This window comes from Xiphophorus maculatus, chromosome 6 (assembly GCF_002775205.1).
Source record: "Xiphophorus maculatus strain JP 163 A chromosome 6, X_maculatus-5.0-male, whole genome shotgun sequence".
NCBI lineage: Eukaryota > Metazoa > Chordata > Actinopteri > Cyprinodontiformes > Poeciliidae > Xiphophorus > Xiphophorus maculatus.
The window spans coordinates 15,108,712-15,134,096 of NC_036448.1; the positions used below are offsets into that span (position 1 = coordinate 15,108,712).

At 36.2% G+C, this 25,385-nt stretch overlaps 1 protein-coding gene across 4 annotated transcripts in view; it reads right to left on the reverse strand.

Annotated features, from left to right (window-relative positions):
* Window positions 1-857: 857 nt before the first annotated feature.
* The window catches only part of LOC102222497 (dipeptidyl aminopeptidase-like protein 6), a 92,774-nt gene continuing 68,246 nt past the window's right edge, over window positions 858-25,385 (reverse strand). For all 4 annotated transcript variants that reach the window (XM_023336142.1, XM_005796017.3, XM_005796014.2 and 1 more), the window contains 23 exons: window positions 24,020-24,114; window positions 21,842-21,916; window positions 21,691-21,743; window positions 21,053-21,134; window positions 14,603-14,723; window positions 9,210-9,364; window positions 8,303-8,400; window positions 8,078-8,204; window positions 7,173-7,211; window positions 6,925-7,032; window positions 6,755-6,846; window positions 6,631-6,678; window positions 6,431-6,543; window positions 6,037-6,084; window positions 4,576-4,674; window positions 4,431-4,500; window positions 2,990-3,184; window positions 2,838-2,892; window positions 2,629-2,731; window positions 1,638-1,693; window positions 1,453-1,525; window positions 1,264-1,337; window positions 858-1,162 (listed from right to left, as the gene is read on the reverse strand). In XM_023336142.1, the coding sequence (XP_023191910.1) occupies window positions 1,016-1,162; window positions 1,264-1,337; window positions 1,453-1,525; window positions 1,638-1,693; window positions 2,629-2,731; window positions 2,838-2,892; window positions 2,990-3,184; window positions 4,431-4,500; window positions 4,576-4,674; window positions 6,037-6,084; window positions 6,431-6,543; window positions 6,631-6,678; window positions 6,755-6,846; window positions 6,925-7,032; window positions 7,173-7,211; window positions 8,078-8,204; window positions 8,303-8,400; window positions 9,210-9,364; window positions 14,603-14,723; window positions 21,053-21,134; window positions 21,691-21,743; window positions 21,842-21,916; window positions 24,020-24,114 (2,126 nt within the window). In that variant the 3' untranslated portion in view covers window positions 858-1,015. The remainder of the gene's footprint in view (window positions 1,163-1,263; window positions 1,338-1,452; window positions 1,526-1,637; window positions 1,694-2,628; window positions 2,732-2,837; window positions 2,893-2,989; window positions 3,185-4,430; window positions 4,501-4,575; window positions 4,675-6,036; window positions 6,085-6,430; window positions 6,544-6,630; window positions 6,679-6,754; window positions 6,847-6,924; window positions 7,033-7,172; window positions 7,212-8,077; window positions 8,205-8,302; window positions 8,401-9,209; window positions 9,365-14,602; window positions 14,724-21,052; window positions 21,135-21,690; window positions 21,744-21,841; window positions 21,917-24,019; window positions 24,115-25,385) is intronic.

Consider the following 25,385-nt stretch of genomic DNA (forward strand, 5'->3'; position numbering starts at 1 on the left):
ATTTCAAAATGCTTTATATACAAGTTGAACATATAACATGGAGACTTTGTCAGTTTTATACACTTTATACAGCAGCTGACTGGAAACCACAGACAATACAAACAGAAATGAAGTAAAGAGGAAAGACTTGGCAGAACATACAGCAAAGAACTTTCTAAATGCTGAAAATTACGTTTAATGTTGGGAAACTGCAAACTAAGTAATGGTTACATATGTGGGACTGTAATATACCGTTGTCTGTTTATTTTATATGGCGCTCTTTCCAATGTATTGTGAGGTAACAAAAAAAAAAAAACTGTTAAAATCCATAGACATCTCTTGCTCTGTTCGGACCATGTTTCCTCATTTCATAGGGTCGTGTGGGCTCCTAACATGAACATCTTCCCCACAGTAAGGCACAGTGACAAAAACAAGAGCTCTATAGAGAAACGTGGGCACAATGAAGGTATTAAAACTTCATTATTTATACAATCTTTGAGTGTAACAGCTTTAAACATTGTGCCTTCATCTTCTAAAGCCACTATGGACTGACACAGTAAGACACTAAACAAAGAATCTGAAAAACAACTCTGAATAACCAGGAACACAATAATTTTAGTTAATTGGCAAGATTATCACAAACTGGCAGCCATCAAAAAGTTACATCTTCTCATGGGAATAATCTGCAAAGCACTTGTTTTAGCCTGCCTGTATGGGTTGTCGATCCTCTGTTTGTCCACCAGAGGGAGTACTGGTCCAGCTTTCTGGAGAGAGATGACAGCTGTTCTTATCGGAGTTTTATTCAGCCTCTGCCTGACTGGTTTCTTCAACAGTAGCCAGCATGAGTTGAGCACGGGGGGGGGGGGGGGGGGGGGGGGGGGAATCGGGGCCGACGCCCTGTTTGCACATGCAAGTGCTTCAAAATAGAGCTAAAATCAGATTGGACGGCAGGCGGCGTAGACTTTAGGTTAGAAAGATTTGTTGCATATTGTGCTGTGATAGAGGAGGTGGCCACGGCTGCCTGGCGGGCCCAGGTTTAACTGTCTTCCTCGACCTCATCCTGGTCGTCACGCTTGGGCGTCTCTGGCTCCCGGAAACACTCCTCAAAGAAGTTGACAAGGGACTGACTCAGGTGCTGCTGTGTGCCTTCGCTGTGCAGGAAGTGGCCTTCGTCTGGGTAGATCTGTGAAACAGGAACGTAAAAAAAATATTTAAACTTAAGCAGTGATTCAGTCTACAGTAGAAAAACAAGGATTTATAATCTACACGGTAACAGAAGCTCACCTGTAGAGTGTAATTGGCCTTCTCGCTGATTAAATGGTTGATGAATTTTGCTGTGTGCTGGAAGTGAACCTTTTCTGTGTTGGTGGAGAGAACAAGAGCGAAGACACACATGAGACTGAGAAACACGGACTCTTATCACTTGTCATGTTGTAATGTTAAATTATAAACAAATAATTATGAATATGATACCATCAGCTGTCGGGTGAATTATTAAGAACTGTTTCTCCAGCAACCGACCCGCTCTGTGAGCCAAATTAGCCATCTGGAGGAGAGAAAAAGAAAGACAAATCTATCTGAAGTTCAATCAGTATTGACCATTAACTTGCATGTATAAGTGTGGTAAAATTTGGGTAGTAAATATTAAAACATTTCACCGTATATACTCTGGAATCTGTCTTTGGGCCAAGGTATCGCTCTGAAAATGCAGATGCTGCAATGTTGGGGGAAAAAGTAATTGGATGAAAAACATTTATGCTTTAGAAAAATAATAAGAACGTTTTCACATTCTGATACTTTATCAGAAGCATATTTATTTATTTTTTTATTTTATAGAGCATTTATTGGACTAACACAAAATAGGGCATAATTTTAACGTGCAAGAAGAAGAGTATATATCTCTGATTTTTTTTTTTTTTTTGACACTACGGTTTTACAGACCATGATGAATTTCAAAATTTCATACATTTCTAAACTCACAATTCTGGAGTTTTACTTTTGAGTACAAAATATTAACCCTTAAGTACTTGAGTGGAAATGAGGTCTTTCGTTCTCTAGATCACATAAGTCATGAGATGGAACAATGCTGAAATTGACTTCTTATTTGTCAGAGAGTGACACCTTTTGTCAGACATTCTCTACAAAAAACCCTATGAATAAAAACTGTATTGAAACTGAATCTGAGGCCCGGTCAAAACCTGAGTTAGAGTTAGAACCTTTCCTTAATGACAATACATTCAGTCTGTAAATCAAAAGCCAAAATACTAAAATACACCACAGCCATAAAATCAACCTGTCATGGTTCTAATTGGAAATAAAGTACATTATTTAAATCTCATTAAATCCATAAAGACCACAAAACATTTTTTGTATCATTAGAGCTTGTCCTTGAGAATTTTTTCAGGTAAATCAAATGCTTTTTTCACATTAAATTAATTTAATTTAATTTAACTAATTTCTTTCCCCATATTTATAGAGCCTTGCAGAATGGTAAAATCAAATTTCATGCACTGTCCTCTACTACTCTGCTGCTTGTTGGACTATCAAGTACAGATACAATACAGACAGGGTGTGAAATTGTTCAAGAAGCATCAAAGCTCTTGCGAGGTTATGTCAACTCTGCTCTTAAAAAACCTTGGAAAATTATACCATAAAGCTCAAAATCTGTGATAGGTGAGACGGCCACGCCACACTTCAGCTGAGTAAACTCTTCAGAGCTCAGAAGCATTGTGGCTAAGTATCCGCCGTAGGCCTGAAAAGAAAAGGACAAACAGAAACACGGATCCACTGAGCAAGCTTTTAGTTCAATGAATGCGGAGTGAAGATCCCATTTAACATGAATGCCATTCCTCTTTTACCTTTCCATAAACTCCCATTCGATTCTTATCAATGTAAGGTTCTTTGGATATGAACCTGAAATGAATAAAAGAAAAAGGAAGATAATGAAGAGAGCTTGAAAATAGCCAGGCCCTTGAGTTACAGCCACTCACACTTGTAGTAAAGTTTTCACCTGAGTGCCTCCAGCTGGTCCCTCTCCTCCAGCTTGCCCAGCCTCCTGCGGACCTTGTGGAGCAGGTTGGTACCCTGGAAACCGCTGCCATGGCCGTCAAAGCGGATAACGATGGTGCTGAAGCTGCTGACGAGAACCGTGGCAAAGTCCACCCGGAACTGCTCCGTCACCATCTGCCCACCAGGTGTGCCATCACTGTGAGGGAAGAAATTTATTTTACTGGAGGATTGCGCAAGTTGCAATATCATAGAACATCCATCCATGTGGTTTTTTTAAAAAATTATTTTCCTAGGTTTAAATTATTACATTATTTGACTACATTAAAGTAGTCAAATAAATATTAGCCCAATTAACCAGACCACTAGGTCATGCAATGTGGAAATCTCTTAGTGCAGACAGCAAAGTGTAGGGTGAGATCAAGTAATTATTGATAAGATTTTTCAGTCGCAGTGGCACATCAGACTGTTAATCTGAGGATTACATTGTGTATTCTACAGTGTCAGATGTGAAGGATGCCGATGCCAGAGGATTATTTTCAGTTCATATTGTGTCTTTCTGTGTCCTTGAAATGAATGAGGCTGGAGACTGCAGCTCCAAGAAGGAGCTTTGGGTAAATAGGAACATTACATGGGAGAATCAAAGCAACTCCAGGTATGTTTTTGATGATAACATGATATGAAGCTCAAAGAAGTCAATTTTGCATAAGAATTTTGCCATGAAGTTTTTGAGATCGGAGTTATTTTAGGACACTAGAAGCCTGTTCTGAACTTTGTCTCTCTTTATCTCATTATCTCTTCTTCATATTTTCTTTTTTAAGCATCGTGGTTTGCCTTGTGCTGCAGAAATTTCGTAACATCTATCTTAAACTGTATCTAAGATTGTTTATTATAGCTCTCATCTCTGTAAAGCCCTTTAGCTTTTAAAAATCATTTTCTCTAAGTGACAACTTGAACTTCAGTGAAATTTGAGTCAGTTCTCATACTTTATTTGCGATGTGCCAATTAATCTGGCACATTTCTATGTATCCACTTTCAAGGGAGACTTTTTTTCATTAAGAGACTTTTTTTCATTACACAGACTAGATTTTTTGCCTTTTCCAAAGGCAAAAGGCTCTCATTGGTGTAGGCACTGTAACACTGTACCATGTACCTTTTACATGAATTGATGGAACAGGAAAAATGTACAAAGCAGACCCTTTTAGAACTCAGGTATGTCACAAACTATCAGAAGCATGAAAAGTGCATTTACAACACAGATCTGTTCTAGCAATAAAATAAAGGACTGTGTTATGTCAAATGTGTTCTCTAAATTTAGTTTAGACGAATTTAATCCTTCAGTAATGGTCCCAAGAATTGCCAACATTAGTTAAGTTAATGTGTAATTTCAAGTTAGTGCTTAGGGGTTCAATCCTTAAGAAACAAACCGATGAAGTCACACTCACACTATCAGCAGTAGAGGGTAGTGGGCCGTGCTTGTAAAACCTGCTGGCTTTAGAATCTGCATCGTCAGAGCTACAAAGAAAGGACACAGTCAGTGGGTGTCCCATGAAGTGACCACACACACATATTGTGTACAGGGTCACATACTGTAATCATCGATGGTGATGGTCTTATTCTCCACTTTAGGCATCTGCTTGTTGTTGTACGTGTCGTTTACTCTCTTGTTTGTCTCCACTTCAAACACCTCTGCAGATCAAGACAACAATCAGTTAGACGCTGTCGTTAAGTGTAACGCAGCCAGTATGGAGCTCATGTGGATCCTGCATGTTCTGCTGAAGCAGGATAACTCCTCAATGAATGGTCCTTTACCCAAATGGTCCTTTATCGGATCAGCCTAAAGAAACCATGAGGCTGGGCATCCTACAGTACCTTGTGACTTACAGCCCTTACATTCTTCCTATTCTGTAACATTAAAGCACCAAAATTCAACACAAACTAGTGCATAATTGTAAAGAGGAAGGAAAACGATGTAAGAGTTAATTTTTTTAACAAATAAGAACTGAAAACATATATATATATATATATATATATATATATATATATATATATATATATATATATATATATATATATATATATATATATATATATATATATATATATAGCCACTTTCACTCTGATATCTAGACCAGTCAATTGCCTTCTGAAGTCACATATTTAGTTAAACAATCTGTCTGTTATTTAATAACATAAATTCAATTGTTCAGAGATGGCATGCTGAGTTTTGCTGGAGACCATGCGTAAACAAACAAAATCGTGAAGAACACAATGTTTAATCTTATTCAGTCTGAGTGGCACAACTAACTGACAGGCCAAGCAAGGAGAGCATTACTCAGAGAGGCAGCCAAGAGGTCTGTGGTCATTCTGGAGGAGCTGCAAAAATCCAGAGCTCAGGTGTGAAAATCTTTCAAAATGGCATCTATGACTGGTGCACTTTGCAAATATGACCTCTTTGGAGGATTGGCAGGATTATTGAAATGTTGCAGTGATAAATCTAAGTGAGAATCTGTGGCAACACTTGAAAACTCCTGCTTGTTGATATTTTCCATCTACTATGATTGAACTAGTGGATTTTATCTTGCTATTTTTTGTAAGGTGATAAGGACACAAATTTCACTCTCTAGTTTTATAAAGCTTGTAGAGACGTCCTCACAAAGAATTCAACAATTATGCACTACTTTGTGTATTTCATTCACATAAAGTTCTAATAAAATCTATTGAGATTTGTGGCTGTAATGTCACTAAGTGCAAAAGACTTCAAGTGCTATGAATATTTTAACAAGGTACTGTTTGTGGGTCTTGACTGGATCTTAAATGGGTAATTACTGAATCAGTTCAAAATGGGCAACAAATCTAGAATCCATTTTTACACAGAGCTGCCATCAGCCCTTAAGAGGTAATTAGCTATTAATTATTATGCAAACTGTGAAAATTTTCATCTGGAGTCACCTTTTCAGCTGATTTCCTACAAACAGGAGCCCTAATATGTAAATGTTGGCTGGGAACTAAAATCAGTTGAGCTATTGTCTCCAAAAATCAAAAACTTACTCTCTTTGTCCCTTGTTCTGTAAACAGACACACTTGGTATATCTGGACCTGAATAATAAGTGAGACAATTGGTTAACAAAGTATATAAATTAATTTATTATAAAAAGCAACATACTTTGACACGTATCGTCTTGTCTATTAAGAAACACCCACATAGTAAATGTCATCAGCTACGCTAATGTAAGAGTTGTCGCAGAATTAGATAATTCACTCTTTTCAGTCAGTAAGAAGCTGGCTTAACGTTATATTTTTCCAACCAGTTAGATTTTAACTGTCAGTCTGACACTAATAAAAATAAAATCTATTGAGCTCTCCACTGAATACAGATTTAATCCTGTGAATTTTCTCTACCAGAAATACTGTAGGGTGAAGGTCGAATGTAGATGTCTCCCACCTTTGCAGCTGAGCAAGAAGTACTCCATGTTATGGCTGAATGAAACGTCCACATAACCACACTTGAATTCGCAGGACAGGCAGCAGCGGTTGAAAGGAGCAATCGTGTCAGAGCTGTGGGATAACACGGTGTTAATACGGTCCTCCAAAGCTCTCCAGAAACTCCAAAAAGCAGCCAGACGACTTTTATGAGAATACTACCTGTACAAGTGCCGTCGCTTTGGGTCGTCTTCTGTGCTCAGAAAATATCTGAAAATCATCAAGATGTCAAGTAACTGTGAGTTTGAAGACGGAGCATACTTACATGTGGAGAGGTATTACTTACATGAGGTTCTTTTCATGACTGTAGGCCAAGATGCTTGTGACGTCCCAATTTCCAGATGTTAGAGAATGAAGGATGTCTGTGCTGCTGTTAGGCTAAAAGATAACACACTGAAAATGTTTTTCTTGAACCTCACGTATTTCAATAAATGAGAGTCATGCCTGCACTTTTACCAAAGAGGTGGACACAGAGATGTGGAAGAATTTCCCTCTCCCTCCCTGAGGGATTGCCCTGGTGAAGAAGAACTTGTGTCCATCTTTAGAAAACAGTGGAGGTTCATTCTGCGTAGATGAGAGAAGTAATTTGAGAAAAACATTTGCTCTGAATTTAATATCAATGTAGTTCTTCAGATAAACAGAGGGAACATTTTCTAACCAACTACTTTGGCACAAAGCAGGAGGGGGTTTTGTCTTTCACATACCTGTCGATGCAGCCAGCTGTTACTCTCATCTTCATGTTTCTGGAAAGAATAACAATGACAGAACATAAAACTACACCACAAAAACCCATCCAACCCTGCTTGGAAAAACTAAGAGTGAAAATAAAAATGTTAGTCATTCACCTCTTTACAAAGAGCCATATGGAGTGATTATTCATAAGGGCAATTAATGCCCTCAAGCAAAATAAAACTAGTAAAATCACAAATGCAACATAAATGTTGAAAAAGAAAAAACTAATCGAAAAGACAACTTATAATTTTTGATAAATATCTGCTAGGATATTATTCTCATCTTTAAAGAACTTCCAATTGACTTGTATTTCTGGGTTTTAAAATAAAAGAAAAACATTTTTCTGTGGGATGTTGATATTACTGAAAAAAAAAACAGTATCCAACTTAATAATAAGAAAAATAAGTGTATATTAATATTACATCTGTTACCGTCACTCTGTTGTGAAAAATAGTCTATAAACAGGATATTTATAGCAATTGCTAAATGTGTCAAAAACATATATATTGAAGGAAATATTTCAAAATTTGAACATTTGATGTTAAAAGATGTGTAATCTTTACATTATTTGCAGTAAGGATTTGATGTTTAGGTTTCCAAGACATTGTCTTGTCTGTTAAACATTTCAAACATTTTCACACTTTACTTTTAATTTTGTGTCAGGGTTTAAGAAAAGGGTACATTTTTGCCAAATTACTGAATAAAAAAACTCAAGTGAATGACTGTTTCTAAACAGAATACTGTGTGAAGTTTTTATTTAAAATAAACTACAGCACCAAAAGAGAAGAAGACATGGAGAAGAAATAAATTGCCAGTACAAGCAGCGAAATATAACGGAACATAAGTGGCAGCAGAAATGTGTCGCAGTTTGTGTCACCTTTATGCAGACTCCAGTGGTGGTCTCACACAATGTGAGGATGGAGTTGTTCTGGGCTCGGTTTAACCAGTTAACAGCCAACTTGGTGTTGGTGGCCCACTTCACCATGGTGATATAATATTCCCTCCTGGAAAAGAATATATCATACCTTTGACAGCCTCCGTCCCTTTTAACAAACTACTTCGATGATAGTCACTTGTTGTGTCACAAACACAGAGGTGTTACCCTATCCGAGGGTCGTCGGGTTTCTTCATCACCACTGTGTGCAGAGGACCATGGAGGCTCACCACAGACAGGTGCACTACAGGATTCTCTTCTCCAGCCTGAGAAGAAAACCAGATTCTGAAGGTTAGCCTTAGTTTGTAATCTGAGACTGATATGTTTAAACGTCATAATGTCTATTTTAAGTAATATATTTATGTTTTAATATTATGGACAGACTGATGAGAGAAACAGTCAAATTAAGGAGAGAAAATGGCCGGAGTAATGAGGAAAATGTGTAAAAGTTTATAAACAATGAGGTGAAAGTGACACTCGTGGAAAGAGCTGCGACAGACAGTTCTCACGTTAGTATAAAGTTTCAAGCTCACATGACCTTGAAATTTTGTACTATAAGATTTAACAACAGAGAAATTCCATCTCTTTTAGCAACAAAAAAAATACTTCTTCAAGATATGATTTTCGTTTTGTTCTTAATGTTTTTTATTTTAAATCACAAAAACTGAATTTTTTTCCCTCCAGCTGATCCCAATTTTCCCTTCAACCTGAGTATTCAACAGAGAGAGTTTCATGAGGTGTCAGACATCAAACATTTTTCTAAAAAATAAAAAGGTAGGACTTTCACTTCCTGAACCACAGGGATTCAAAATAACACCTTTTATCACATATCACACTGTGAAAGCCCCTTTCACCTTTCACTTGCATCAGTCTCTAGTCTGAGACAGCATGTTTGTTTGTTATTTGTGAAAGTCATGCTGCAGGTTTACATCTCTGGAGGATCCTCACTACAGCTACAAGTTGCCCTCTTTGACTTCCCTTTCATCTCATGCATTTATTCAAAGCAAATCAATTAAATCCACCCTGAGTTTGCTGAACTGTATAACAGTCGTGATGGTTTGAGCTCCAGTCTGACCTTTGGGTAATGATAGTCCTGGCTGCCAGGATACGGCGTGCCAGTGAAATATGGAACTTCCATTTTTGGCACCAGGGTATCATTGATGGTCAGATAGGCCAAACGGAGTCCGTCTGGAGACCACCAGTGGGCAATGTGAGTCTGCAGGATCTCCTCTGTTAAAACAAGAATAGAGAGTGTCAAGAAATGTACAAGTTTTTTGTTTTTTTTCTGGGATACGGCAAAAGTTTTGGAAGAGTTGAGAAAGGCAAACATCTACATGTGACAATCTTATTTAGGAAAAATGTATTTATCAAAAGTGACATCCTTATCTTAAACAAAACAAATTCTTGGAGAATTATTAAGTTCTGATAAACTGACATAGCTTTATACATAGATTTTAAAGCATGTTTCTTAAATTTAGACATCAGGAGATGTAACCATCTCATAAGAATAAATGCTGAAACAAGCAAGAACTACACAAAACTTGGTGATATTAACTGCATTGATATTGCAGCTCAGCAGTTGAAAAAGGCATTTACACCATGTGAGAAAGTCCTTTTAAAAAACATTTAAATTAAACCAATAATTGGTTTAATCTAAATGCCAGTGGAAACAGTACCTACATTGTTTTGAAAAATATACATGGTACTAGAAATTCTGTATGATAAACCTAATTTTCAACCATTCTTTAAATTACGTATAAACTTTCAACAAAAATGCTACAGAAACAAAACTTTTTTTCTCTATAAAGCCAGTTCCAATACGCAAATTATAGTTTTAAAATGTTTTGCTATTGTGTGATTATTGGATCAGTTTTCAGATAAAGCATAAATAATATTAAATTAACTAAATCCCTTTACAAAATACTATATTATTCCTCGATGTGCAGCAGTTCCTCCAGCAGGGGGCAGAAGAACTCTTTTAAAAGTACTTTGACTGCAGAACAGACTATTGCACTTACATGTGGTGCTCCAACCAACAACCTTCTCTCAGTAAAAATGATTGGATCAGCCTTGGTGAGCAGTGTGGTCATGTTTGTCATCAGTCTATAATTATTTCTGACACTGCTCCAAATGTGAGGTCAGAGTGGACTCAGGAAAACATTGAACACCGAGTACGTTTAATAGATTTCTAACTCTAAGGTTGAGTGGAGAATGTTGGAGTGCAGAAGGAATTTCAAGGTTAGTGGCCGAAATAAGCTCTTTCTACACCATCTGAGCACAAAACAGTGCATGAATAATGTGATTAATGTTAGTCATTATTCTTTGGTGGTCGTTGAATAAAACTGTATGTTTTGAGCCCTAACACACCCTGTAATATGCTCACTGTTTGTTTCCTCCTTTACATGACAGCCTCAGACAACAGAGAAGAAAACAGCTTTTCAAACTTCTTTTTTTTTTAATTAGCAGCTGCAGTATTCAGATTTTTAAAGGATATGAGTGGATATGCAGACACACCACATCCTAATAACACAACCTTCTCTTCAATCTCAGAGGCATCACAAACGCCTTTTCAGTTTCCATTCTCTGAATTTAGTTGTCTTCATCTGTCAGTCATGAGTGTAAGTCATGTTTAGTTTATATAATTTCTGTTTTGACAACTGAGGACTAATTACTAACACTAATAACATCAAAGGTTTACAGATTATAGTTGGCTGAGCACTGTTCCCAAGAGATCACATGTAAATTCTTTGCTTGAAGGCGGGTGTTTAAACAGAAAAATGTAGTCGACACGACACATCAAAGAGCAATTCCAAGCATGTAAATTGCATTTTCTCTTTAAATATCAGCATGATATTCTGTAACTTCAAAACTGCTTTTCACCTTTTTTGGCTGTTCCCAGTACATAGAAAAGTGCCTTTGGGAGAATGGATTAGGAGGAGGGATGTGCAAAGCAAAGCTTTTAAAAATGATCCATATCAGAGTCCCAGCTTAAACTCAACACTGGATTTAAGTTAATGAAGACTGATAGGGATTGCATGTCAACCTCATTTATAGTGGGGCTTTTTGTACATTTGTGAGCGTGATTGGTCATAGCAAAGCATTTTCCCATGTGGGTTTCCTCAAACAAAGTGTGTTTACACTTAGCTCTGATGTTTACAATGAAAGAGAGAATATATTGGCTGCTGCAGATCTCTGCCTGTTTTTATGATGTGAGTGGCTCTGTTCTATGGGCTTAGATATTTTCTGCCAGCTATTTCTGCAGGGGAGAGCTGCACAAAGAGTAGCTGAAACACTAGTTATTGTGTTTTATGATGTTCAAAGTTTGTGAAGCAGAAGAACATTTTCTGTGTTTTGCTCTCAAACAATAACCTGGAATTCAACTGAAACAAACAACAAGACAAGTCATTGTGAGAACATTAAAAGTACCATTTCCAACTTAGGCAATGCTGTGTTGGGAAAGCTGAAACTCTGGTATAAAATCGCAGTAACTTAAAATAAATGGAAAGTGAACGCTGCATTTAGAGGGTGAAATAGGTGGCATATATTGTGTTTTTAAGGTGTCAAACATTACACTGAACTGCACTTGGTACTGAGAAAATACCCAATCTCAGGTGACTCAAATTATTATCCGGGACAAAGGAATTGATAGGGACATCCATAATAATACTAAGTTTTTTTAACCAGTATTTTTATCAAAAGAGAAGTAATGAAACTGTAACTGAGTTTATGTACTTACTGATTATTAAGTACATAATCAGTACTTGCTACTAATTATGTAGTAAGTAATAAAAGCATGTATTTTGGGCATATATGTTTGAAGATTATCTCCCAGTTTAGTATTTTTTTCGGCTATTGTTAGCCGCTGGCAATTTCTTTAACAGTTTTATTGTAATTTTTTGGTCATTTTTATGTTTCTTCATTAGCCACTGTTGTAAATTTGTGTCATATTCTATGTTTTTATAAGTGCCGTGAGATTGTTTTATGTCTCTTCATTATGACTGAAATATTTCGTATACTTGTTACATTCTATGTTATGGCATTTATTAAGATGCCATAACATCTTAATAAATACTTGGTTGTCAATAAGCCTTGCATGTCTGTATTCAAGGTAGCTTCATCCTGTAAGAGCTTTTTCCAAGTATTGACTGACGTAAGTAAAGGTATACAGAAAAAAAATAAAAGTGTAAAAATAAAAGTAAATTAACTGTTTTCCAGTTAAAATCCTTGTGATAAAAAGCAGCAGGAAAATGCAAGAAGCCAAATCTTTCCCTAGTTCAGAATATAGATTACATCTGTCATGTTGTGTTGTCTGAAACAGACATAATCTAATGAAAGAAAAATCAAATTTAGTCTTCCCCCCAAGTTCATGCACTGTAAAAAAGTTTTCTTAAAAATAACTGCAATTTACAATCACATTATCATTACAGTCATCATCCCAAATTGCTTCGAAATCAACTACAAGTTAATAATTCTGGATTGAGAACTCGGAACAAAAGGCGCATGAACTTTATTAGAAATGAATTAAATGGAATTACTATTCTCAGTGCATTTGTAAAGAAAGTGCCATCAAAGGGGTTTGTAATTAGAACGTCTGTCCCACATATGCTGTAATCAGAAAATGTCTCACATTAAATTACAAGTTTGCTGGCTTTTTAACATCTGTTGGATGAGATTGCAGCACTGTGCACATGAATTAATTAAAAGTGCTTCAACACAAAGACAAGTGATGGGAGGTAAAGGGAAGGAGGCGCACTGAAATGTAGCCAGCTGTGCAGCTTCAGATCAAACCATGCACACATAACACACCGTTCACCTCAGGGAGAGGCTGCTGCTGTGGGTAGAGGCACGAATCCAAAGACTCAATTAAAAATTTGTTTCAAATGTTGTTTGGTAAATACAACACATGTCAACAAGGATACAGATTATGGACAAACAGGTTTCTGTTTCCACTGAAAGAGCCCCAGATCATAATCATTCAGCACTCAAGGCAGATGAAGAAAGAGGTGGTTGCCGAGTGTAAAAAATGCAGAGAGTAGGATTTGTATGGAAGCAGCTCCAAATTCTACATTTTTCAATCTTCTCATAGTTTGCCCACTTTGTTGAGCTGAAATGGATGGAAATATTTTGACAGCAGACTGGCTCACATATAAATTATGGAACAGGAACAAGAGCAAAAATTTCACAAATACTCTGGAAGGAATTTTAAAAAACTCAATAAGCTGAATAAACTTGTTACACGACTTGGGGTGTTTCTATACAAAGTTAAATTAATACTCGAATGAATGAACACATAGGTAATTCTGCTACTGCTCTTCTAAAAGCACTGAGTGCTATTTTGGGGCATGTGTGACAGGAGCACTTTCAAAAAATTGCAAAACACAGATTCTTATTATGTGTAAAACATAATAAGAAGTGATTACTTTCTTTTTACTTCACGTTAAAGTATAAGCTTTTGGTGTTTATTCAAAATATATATGTATTCTTTTAGATTTCATCTATTTTATGCCTTTAATTTGTGTTCTCTTTAATTAATTAATACTTCAGTATAGAAATCTTATAATAATTATTTTCTGTAATTATGGAGCCGCATTTATTAATAAAGTTTTGAATTGAAAATTAAATAAATCCCATGAACATACATTTAATTTTCATAGTTATTTTCTGAAAATAACAAAGTGTTCAAGCAGAATGAATACTTTAGCAAGGTACTGTCTGTAATAACTCATAACGTGGCTTTAAAAACCTGAGTTTAACCAAACTGGGAGTGAAAACAAATGCTGCATTTAAAAGTATTATGTTAGTGTAACAGGTTAATTATAATACTTTAAGTTAAGCTTTGAATTCCACCAAATCAGTCATTATTTGTTATGTAAAATAGTTTTTTTTTATTAGTACTAAGTATTTGACTTGAGCAGTGAGTATTTCCTATTGCACTTGAATGCACCTCAAGCAGCATAGTTAGTCCTGCTGCATGCAGGAGGAAGTTAAATGATGGTAAGACGTGCAACACGTTCGGTCCAGATGTAAAACATTTTTCTTGGTTAACTCACCTTTCATAAGTTATACATTTATACCTGTGTTTGAAGGGAAATGTCTTTTATTTGACCGTTTAATGTTATGACAAACATGAGTATAACTTCATCAGATTTTTTTTGCCTGTAAAATCTGACAAATTTTGGTATTGTAAAACAACACTGAAACTGCCTTTACTCCTGACAAATAATTAACTTCTAATGAAAACATTTTAATCATTGTTCTTACTGTATGTGTACAACTTTGTGCAAGTAGTGATGTCTGTGATGTCATGTTTTCTTGTCATTCCCATTTTGAAAAGTGACATCTTTACAAGTGTCGAGGCAACAGTGAATATGTAAAAAAATTACAAACTTGTGTCCAAGATGCCACATAACAAATTGCATATTTTTATATCATAAAAATCTCCAAACTGTTGACAGACTGATACCTTACCTTCATACAGCCAGTCAGTCAGACCATTAAAGATGACCCCGTCTTTACCGGTTGATACCAGTCGGATTGATCGAGTCTCCAATGTTGCCCTGTAGTAGATGTTGCTTTCAAAAATGAAGATCTAGGAAAAAGAAAAAAAAAGTTTCTATGTCAAGTAAACTGTCTTAAATTATAGTGATGTAAAAAACCTGAAAGATTTATGAGCCATTGACTGACTCAACATCACAATATGGAGTTAATCGTAATATTAACAAAAATGCAGCCTTCCTCTATACTTCCTACATGCTCTTCACTGCAGGAAATTTACCAAAACGTTAAAGAGATTTTATGTAAACGGATTATTTCTACAGACAAAACAGACTGTGAGGCTGCTTAAAATTAGGACACGTTGTTGGAAGATGGGCACCTTATTCCTCAGGCAATCTACTTTACTATTTTCTATGGTATAGAATAGAATAGAATAGACTTCAACTTTATTGTCATTGCACTGTCACAAGTACAATTATTGCCAGCTTATTAAAGATGGTTGTGTGATTAATTTGCACAGAAAGTGTACATTTTGTGGGAAGCTACTAATACATTAGCAGTAACAAGACAACAAATTAAAACAAAACCAGACTGGGTTAATATGGGATTACAGCCTAAAGGGGAAAAAATAGACCAAATCTTGGGAAATTAGAGAAATAGAGTCTTGACCAGAATCAGCTAATTTTCACTGCTGAGTGTATATGATACTGGAGGAAAGAACACCAAAAGTTAGTTATTATCAGAATCTTTAGGTACTGTTGAATTTGAAGTCAGAGGAAGCACAAAGATGTAGGAAGCCATTAAACAGGAAACTGCATTTTCTATGACACGTCAAGACAAATTTGCATTTCATTAAGGCTGTTGGAGACAGCTAGGGGGAGCAAAACTATCAATTGATAACAGGAAGGCTAACCGGTGCACAGTAAGGTTTCTCTGTTTAACATATTTGAGCACTCAGGTTTTGGAAATCCGAGTTAAACATCATGAACATACACACAGAGGCTGTTGTTTTTTTAATGTTAACCATGCTAAATGTTAACAAGATGTTTAACATGTCAGCTCTAGCAAAAGCTCGTTTCACAATGCTTGTACTACTGCATATGATGTTGCTTCTCCTGGTTGAAGCAGGAAGGCTTTTACATTGTGGCTCTCACAGAGAAACTGTGATAGGCCAAAATCTAGGTCGAAGCTTTGAAAAAAAAAAAATCTGAGTTGGAAGTCATCAACATTCTCATCAGTACATCTCTAATCAATACAGAACCTGGTAAAAAAAAAGAAAAGCTGCTGGGTTGCTTGTGTTGCAAAACAGCTCCAGGTCAAGATTCATGATCTAAAGTATTCTCAAAGCTCAAAATATCAACTTACATTCGCTGAACTAAAACCAAATGACTGAGCGAGAACAAGAAGCTCTCTGCGGTTAAGAAGCTACCAAAATATGAAGTTTCACTAATTTAGAAAAAAGATGTTATTCCCTTAGTCTGCATTCACTTTTTCAAAGACTTTTAAGCTTTATAATAACAAGAGGTAAAAAAAGATGAATTAAAGATTTGAAAAGACTCAATTCTTAAAGGCACAGAAATTAAAGTAGTAACAGAACAGATATAGCTGTGAAGCTCAAATTTATGACTGATGGTTATGTACCTGAAATTCAGGTGTGAAATGCTCAATTCTCATAAGACTCCTTTCAATTTTATTTAGCAGAAGCCAGGCTGCTGTGTCAGGATGACCTCTTTTGTAGGTGTGTGTTGACCTAGCTTTTCTCATTACAGTGTCATGGTAGAATAAAAGCTAGACATTTAATGAGGAGAACATTGCAGGATCCATCTCCCTGTACATTTGATGCTTCACCAGGCACCGCTGCACACAGACACACACCTCGCTTTTATATACTGATGTAACACTTGATGATGAATTGCTCCAGTTCTGATAAACTTAATGGGAAATCATTACATTCACAAATTGTGATGGGAGGAAAAAAGCAAACATGTCTGACATCTCCGGGTCAGATGGAGACAAAAAACAAGAGCTCATCTCTGTTTTCCTGCACAGCCTCAGAGGCTCATTAAATCAAGAGCAGAGCTGCAGCTACAGCTCTCTGAAAGAAACAATCAGGTGTACCATTACCGTATGTAAATGAATCTACTGTCTTTCCCAGCAGACAGAGTCCCATCACACACTCAAAATGTTAATGTTTTCTCAGAGAAATGCATCTGTAATCTAAGCCGTTATCCAATAAGAGCAATTATGATAGAAGAGAATGCTTTAAAGTGGAGCTGAGGAAACACAGGAGTGTGGTAAAGTTAAAAACAAATTTAAAGACAAATGAAAAAGGGATACAGGAGTGAAGAATAATAAAAAAGATTGTAGATGCTTGAATTTATTGCTATTTTTGAATCTTATTAGGGGGGGAAATATTTTTAAAGAAACGACAACATGCAATTTTTCTGATGCTGGTTGTTTTCTCTGATTGTTTTTTGGTCTAAATGCATATGAAGTAAGATAAAATAGCAAGTCTTTTTCAAACTGTAGAGCAATGTAGAGCTGAACATGATGTAGTGAGTATAGGAATAAACTCGAAGTGGCCCACAGAGGCCTTGTTATAAATAACAAAAGATAATCAGAGTTTGTCTTGTGGCTTTTTTGCAAAGATATTCTCAAATGGGTTATGTAAAGCTTTAAAACAGCACAGAGACACAAAACACAAAAGAAAGATTTGGCCCCAGAGAGGCAGTTTGTGGCCTAAAAGGATTAGACAATTTCCTGACAATAGTAAAGTAATAAATAATAAAATATACTAAATATGCAGATAAGTAATCCGCAAGAATAAGTCGAACAAATACTCAAAATACAATATAAACATTTAAGTGTATTAAAAAAAAAACTATTTTGCATTAAACATTTTGCTCATTCTCAGTAGATAAAACTATGAAATGCAAAGCCTGTGATCTGGTCTGCATTTAGATAGACAGAATTAAAGACATAAATGTGTTTTGGTCTTCATAACAGCAGAGTATTTACTGCATTCATTTGATAGAACATGAAAGGGCGGCACGCTGGCACATTTGTAGCACTGTTGCCGAGGATTAACGAGGTTTGAATTGTCAGGGACCTTTCTGCATGAAGTTTACATACAGTATGCTCCCCGTGCATACATGGGTTCTCTCTGGGTACTCTTTTAATTAAGCTCAAGTGTCTGAAGCATACTGTATATTCCACTCTGTCATTAAAACTATATGAATGCAAAACTGAAAAGCTGTATGTCAAAAACTAAAAGATGATTCAGTAGCTTGCCACATTAAGACTAACTGTTTCAATATGCCTTCTCATATTGTTGCTTATTAATCTTGAACCATTTCATCACAGCATAGCTTTGGGTCATTAATATTTGCAGGCATATGTTCTATCTGATAGGAAATTGATGCTCGCTGCATGAATGACTTCACAATGCCAAAACTGTCATGAGGTGCGGTGTGGATGAGTGGTGAGGCAGACGCGATGGAACCAGGTTAGATGAATAATAATGATTTAATGACGAAAAAGCCAACACAAAGTCCAAAACCAGGCAGCACTGCAGAGCAGAGACCAGGGCTCAACACAGGTAGCACTAGCTATACGGAGGCAGGAACCACGGAGAGACAGCATGCACAAACGAGACGAGACAAGGACCCGACGAGGACGCAGACACACAGGTGGCATTAAATACACACAGGGTAATCACAGAAACGAGACACACCTGGGAACAATCAAGGGGAGAACAGGACAACACGGAGACACAGAAAACTCTAAATAAACACAGAAAAACACAGATCCTGACAAAAACTGATGGTGCTACTGTGTTGGGTGGGATGTTCTGCTCTTTTGGGCTCTCCTGCACGTCCCTGTCTTTGTGAGGCTAAATGTTTAAAATGTAATCGATGTGCTTGTTAAGTGGCAGTATGATCATGCGACAGTATGACTGTAACCTGGCTGGTCCATTGTTACAAAGAGTTTCTTTATTTCAGCTGTTGTGTTGTAAAAATCCTGTTGCATGTCCAAGTTCTTCAGCTATCAGACTGGCATCCTTTAAATTTGACTCAAGAATATTTTGGTGTGAGTTAATTTTTGAATCTAAGAGAGCCAGATAAGACTATGGCTGCGTAACAAGTATTAAGCATATGTGCAGATTCACTTTTTTGTTTTTCCCATACATGTGCATTATGGCAAAGTATCTCTTTGGTCCTAACTGATCAAAGTGACATAGTCTAGTGATACATTTAGATTCAGTTCTGCAAACCTAAAATGCTGCTGTATGTTCTGTTTATAGAGAGGAGTCTTTCTCCTGGCAATCCTTCCAAACACCCACACGAATACCAGATGGATAATCTTATGTCCCAGCTAAAACCCTATATTCAAACGGGGTGAGTGTTTTTACACATATAGCAGTTTGAACCGATAGTTGTTTTAATTTTTATAAGAAAAGAAATAGCAGATTTGGCCAATAATATGTAGCTGACCATTAAATACCCTGAAAGCTCTTTTCATTCATTCAGTGTTTGAATGTTTTTAGAGCCACTTGTTTGCTGCTGCTGAATTTACAATAACTGAACTTTATATTTAAAAATCTGTTGTATTTTTTTCTCCACCGATTTAATTCAGTTAAGGGCAATTCACAATAACACCTTTTCCCATCTAATGCAATTTTTAAAATTTTTTTTTAAGATCAGGAACCAAGCCGCCCACTAATAAGAAGCTTCAGTTCAGCTTCCTACTGTACCAACATTAAATCCAAAGCTGCTCTAAATGGCAGGCAAGCATTTTATATTAGAGCCCCTCAGCTACAATTTAGTGTGTAATTTATTTGTGGTACATAGCCAAAAGCAGGCAATTTACTATTTCTATGGCTCCACATTTTGGTTGTACAACATTTTCAAAGCGTTTTTCAAATGTTAATTTAAAAGGAATTTGCTGCTAAGGGTTCATTCGTGGTTTAGGACTCTTAGACTATATTAGAGTTATATATAGGGTTATACAGTATATAGTTAAATATTCAGAAACATGGAAATCACATAGTTGTTTTTTTGCCCTCTAACTCATTTAACCTCCTGAGACCCAGAAAAAAAAAAGTTTTTGAATTTTTTTTTTTCACTACATGACTCTTTGGAGTGAAAAAACATCACTACAATTGAAAAAGCTTCAAAACATGTTTTTATTTGTTTTTTACAGTATGTCCTTTGGAGAGGACATCGGGACTCTATTGTGGCAAATATGAACACATTTTGAGGCCCAGGATGTCCTCTCTAAGGACCAACAGGATTTAACACAGTGGCATGTATGGTTTCAGAGTTATGAACAAAAAAACCCATGTCCTCCACAGAGGACAAAAATGTATTGCTGGGTCTCAGGAGGATAATGTTGATTGAAGTTATTGAGATACTGTGAGCTTTAAAGATGTTTTGGCATATGTTGCATTATTGGAGATTAACTAGAAAACAAAAGGAACCTCAAATCAAACTACACCAAAGGGCAGCAAATGGCTGTGGCCACCATATATATAACAAAAACAAAATATCAGTATAATAATGAACCCTGGGAGTAAATATTCACATGTTTTAAATTTGTGACACATAAAGCAGATTCTGCTGAAAATAACAACTATCCACCATAGTGACATAGAGGTGGAAACATCATTCAGTGGGAATACTTTCCTTCAGCAAGAACAGCGATATATATATATATATATATATATATATATATATATACATATATATATATATATATATATATATATATATATATATATATATATATATATATATATATATATATATATATATATATATATATATGTATATATATATATATATATATATATATATATATATAAGAATAGATGGGAAGTTGGATGAAGCCAAGAATGGGGCAATCCTGTGAGAAACCCATTAGAGGCAGCATTTGGTACAAAAGAAAATATTGTTTATTGTTTCTTCTCTTCACAATCATCCACACTTTAATTGATTCATCAAATATAACCTTTTTTAAAACACATTGTAGTTTGTGGTTGAAAAGTGAAATGTGAATACCTAAGCAGTAATCTGCATAAGGTTGTACTGCTAAATACTTGGCCAAATTTGGCAGCACAGCCAAAAAGTCCCGTGCCCTGTGCTTGAGTCAGCCACTGGTTGCGCCACAGAGATGCCATCTGCCTCTGTGGCTCCGAGCAGCTCATGAGTGGCATAAAAATAAAACTGCCTGACATTGATGGAGGTCAGAGCAGACAGAGTTTCAACTTTTATTGCTCATAATATTTTCGCTGTACAACAACAAAGTGTTAATTATTGCTACAGCATTTGTCAATTCAACTGAGACACATCACAAATATCTACTATTTAATATTCTGCCGTGTCTACGTCTCAGTGCCACCAATCAGCAGGTTTGGGTGCTTACCAGCTGCTGGCCTTGGGGTCCCCATCCAGCATACTGCAGGACAGCTTCATTCACCTCAGGGGGATTTAAAGGCCAAGACTCCCTGTGAAGAGAACAGTTTGTGAAATCTGCACTTATATATACACTTAATCACATCAACAGTGCACATCAATTGTCTTTGTTCCCTTCCGTTAGTCAGTCATCCACAACATTGCTTCTAAACACAAGCACTGCTTATCTGCACATTATCTGTACTTTGCCATAATTGGACCTGCTGCTACTTCTTTGGTGTGGTTGAGTGCCTTTAGTTAATTTAGTTGTATATATTGTTATTATTATTATTGTGTGTTTGCTTATTTATACTGTATATATTTGACCTTTTGCACGGGAGCTGCAATGGAAATTTCGTTGAATTCTGTTCAATGACAATAAATGCTATCTATCTATCTAGTCAGACACAGATGGGTGTAGGGTTAAAACAGCCTATAAACAATGCAGTCCACCATACTGAACTGAGCTGAAAGCAGGTCCCTTAAGGTAGCAATGGGAGCAGGTAAATGTGGCTGACGTCAGTGAACTGACGACAGAAGGTCAGATTGAGGGCAGAGATCTGTGAGGGAAAGAAGGAGGAGAGAAAGCACAACAGAGGAGACTCTTACTGTGTCACGAGGCTGTAAATGATGTACTTGGCCAAATAGGAGTATTGGTAGATCTGTTGAAACAAACCGAATTAGTTAGACAGGCAAAACCTCACAATCTGAATATCATAGGATGCATCAGTGATATTTATTGTCATGGATATTTATTTACCGGTTTTACATCAAAGGCAAACAGCACATGCTTCATGTCTGGAGACAACTGATATCTGGCAGCTTTTGACCTCTCCTGAAAAAGATTTTTAAAAAATAAAACATTAGTAATACAACTAATGTAGTGAGGCTTGATTAATGTTACTTTCAGAACTGTTGTCATAATAAAACTATGGATTTTTCTTGTGCGTAATTTTCACTGATTTGAAGAACTTTGTTGATGTATGTCATTTATTACAAATTTCAGAAAACAGATTATCCTTTTTTTATCAGGAACTGTCAGAGCCAGCTTGTCTGCATGAGTGCACTTCATAGATTTCACAGACAGTTCTTGAACTGAGGCTGACTGGCTGTGGAGCTCATTTAAAACATGAGGACTACGTGCCCAGATATTTGATGGCCGAACTTCAATAGATTGAATGTCTGGAACAGGAAGGGAAACCTGAATGTTGAGAGAATATAAACTGCAAAACTATTCCTACCCCTGAAATATTTCAGCCTTTGTCCCATTACAGCCACAAACTTTAATGTGTTCCATTGAGATTTTATGATACAGACCTATCCAGAAAAGTCAAGCAAATGTATGAGTTGCTTGACAATTCTACAATCATAGCAACAAGTCTTTGAGGTCATATCTCTACCATCTCTGAACATCTACTGACTGAAAGTCTTCTCCAAAATAATTCAAACTCAGTCACAATGGATTGATACAAAATATTAAATTGCTCTGATTGTATATTTTGGGTTGTTGTGAACTTCCACCATAGTCTTACGCCCTTTCCAGCCATGAGCAATTTTTCTTTTAGCTTCATTTTTTGTTTTTTCATCCTTCGCCAGCTTCCTTGTCCATGCTGGAGGAAATTATGGTGGTGTTGCCACCATAATTTTATCTAAATGGCGAATATAATGCTACATATAGCATTTCAGTGTGGAAAAAACGTTGAGTTCATGTCTTATTTGCTCAGAGCCCCTTCTTCCAAATGTTTAAATGTACTTAAAGCTAAAATAAAGCAAATTGAATTTTTTGGCTTGCTTTCAACATTAGATTTCTTCTTTAAACGCTCATATAAATTTGTACAGTGCACAAGATCCTCTTCCTAATCTGTGAACCTATCCACCTACTCCACAGTAACCATGGGCCATAATGCTTTCCTGCTCATGCTGTGGACATAAGTTTAGATGGACAAACTTGTATTGGTAGTTTGAAGTTAGGTCATGCTTTTTATTTTCTCAAGATGGGCTGGACAGTGTTTGTTGAGATGTTCAGCAGGGGGTACTGCTTTATAACCTAACTATGCTTCAAACTTCTCCACAATGTCCTCCATGAGCTGCCTGCTCTGTCTCTCAGTCTTCATGATGCTGTTTGATTACTAATGTTCTTAGTAAAAGTTGAGCATTCACAGGATAACTGGTGTTTTACTGAAATTAAATTAATGACAGGTTGTCTCTGTAAAACCTTTCAGATCCTATTGATAAAATGTTGAAAACCATGGAAAATCACTTTCCTTTTATATAACATTTGTCCGTTACATTTTATTGATCTATTACAAAAAGTCCCTAATGAAATGCATTGAACTTTGTGGTTGTAAAAAGACAAAAAACAAGTCAAAAGGTGCACTTTTGCAGAGTGGAGTAGTATGAGCTTAAGGAGGAATCAGCACTAAGCTGTAACTTGACAGAGATGAAGAACATGAACTCCTGTCTTCTTGTGTAATTTAGCACTTAATGCTTCATCTCTCTCAGTATATGTATTTATCTTTCCTCTCTAGTTCTGATAGCGCGGTCATTATAAAACATCAAGTCGCTGTTTTCAGTGTGTAGTATGACTGATATCATACGAACTGACCCGGTTACATTTGTTATTTTTTAACGCCCCAGAGTTGGAAACATAATTTCTAGTCTTGTCACACACTGATATGTGGCACCATTTCTTTTGTTATCATGTGAATGCCATGATAACAATTTGAAGCCTTTGTAAAAACCATCTACAATCTCTGTCAATATCTAGTTTAAATGGTCTAACTTCAAGTTCACAAAAGCTATACTGCAGCTATGCCATAACTTACACCTAAAAACCCTGAACTTTCTTTCTTTTCCATACTTTTGCTTTTTATATATATATTTTAAAAAAGACAAGTTCTTGCAACATATTCCACTAGTATCAGTCAGGCATACTCACAAATAGTTGACTTGGCACAATAGTATCCTCTTTCTGCGTTTCAACATTAAGCCGGAGAACATTCCCATCCCTTGATCGATACAGCAGGTCTTTGTCTGTCAATTTAGAAATCAGACATTACAGTTTGAGACTTACATCGCATGACTCCACTAGTAATTTCTAAAGCAGTTTATTTCACTTTGTTTGGTCCAGATTCGGAACAAAGTTGTGAATGAACCAGCAAAAACTATGGTAAACAAGTCTTTGCTGTTTATTAGAATTAAAGGTTAATTCAATCCTTTATTTAGAAAAGTTGTTGGGTTACATAGATAATCACAGTATTTTATTAAGGCGGAAGGCTTAAAAGAAAAATTGCATATCATTCTTTATCATCACAAGGTCACACTGAAGGACTCATTTGTAATTTAATTGCCTCTTTACCGATAGAATAAATCCTTTTGATTGCTGAACAATAAATAAACATAATTACAGTTATAAAAATCCAGTAAATATAACCAGAGAGAGAGAGTACATGGCTCAGTCAACACTGTATGAGTAAAGCAGAGGTGAAGTGACACTTTTCAGTCCCATTAACAGTGGCTCCCAAACTATATGGAAATAAACAGAACATTTAGAAATGCAGACATGGTACAATATGAGCCTTAATTATGTAAAATTCCTTTTGGGCGAGGCATTGAACTCAGTCGGAAAATTGCTTTTAACATGTTTTTATGAAGCTTAGTGTAATTTTGCTCCTTTTTCTTTAATTCAGGTTTTACCTAAAAACTGCTACAGTGCATATTGTTAGTTATGTACTCTGTAATATGTTGTGTTACTGGCAAATAGGGTAGAAGCTTCTTTTTTTTTTTCATTGATGAATGTTCAAATCACTGGCATCCCCAATCAGTGTTTTATTAAGATAACTTTGGGTCAGTAACTATGTTGGCTCACTTAATTGGGTCCATCACTATGGTCACTGATGCTGGACATCTAACATGCTCTGGAGCTAGTTAGGTTTTCTGATTAATTACTGCCTCTCAGCCAGTTAAAACACACTGTTTACACTCCTTTTCTTCTCCCACAACATCTTAATTTCACTGGGAAATCTCTGGGATATGTCTCAGCAGAGTTGATCCTTTTATACCTAAAACAGAGACTCATTACTCTGAAGTGTGTTCCTGTTAGACATTAAAGATTACAAACTAGCATTAATTGCGTCTCTTAATTAAAATGCCTGCCTGAGAAAAGATACCCTCATTATTTATCAAGTGTGTGTGTGAGTGGCTCATACTCTACAAACTGTGTTCATTCTCAAATTAGTGGTCGCTTATATACTTTATTTAAAGGCTTTAAAACTAAACCAGCTAGAGCATGCCTTATGTAATAT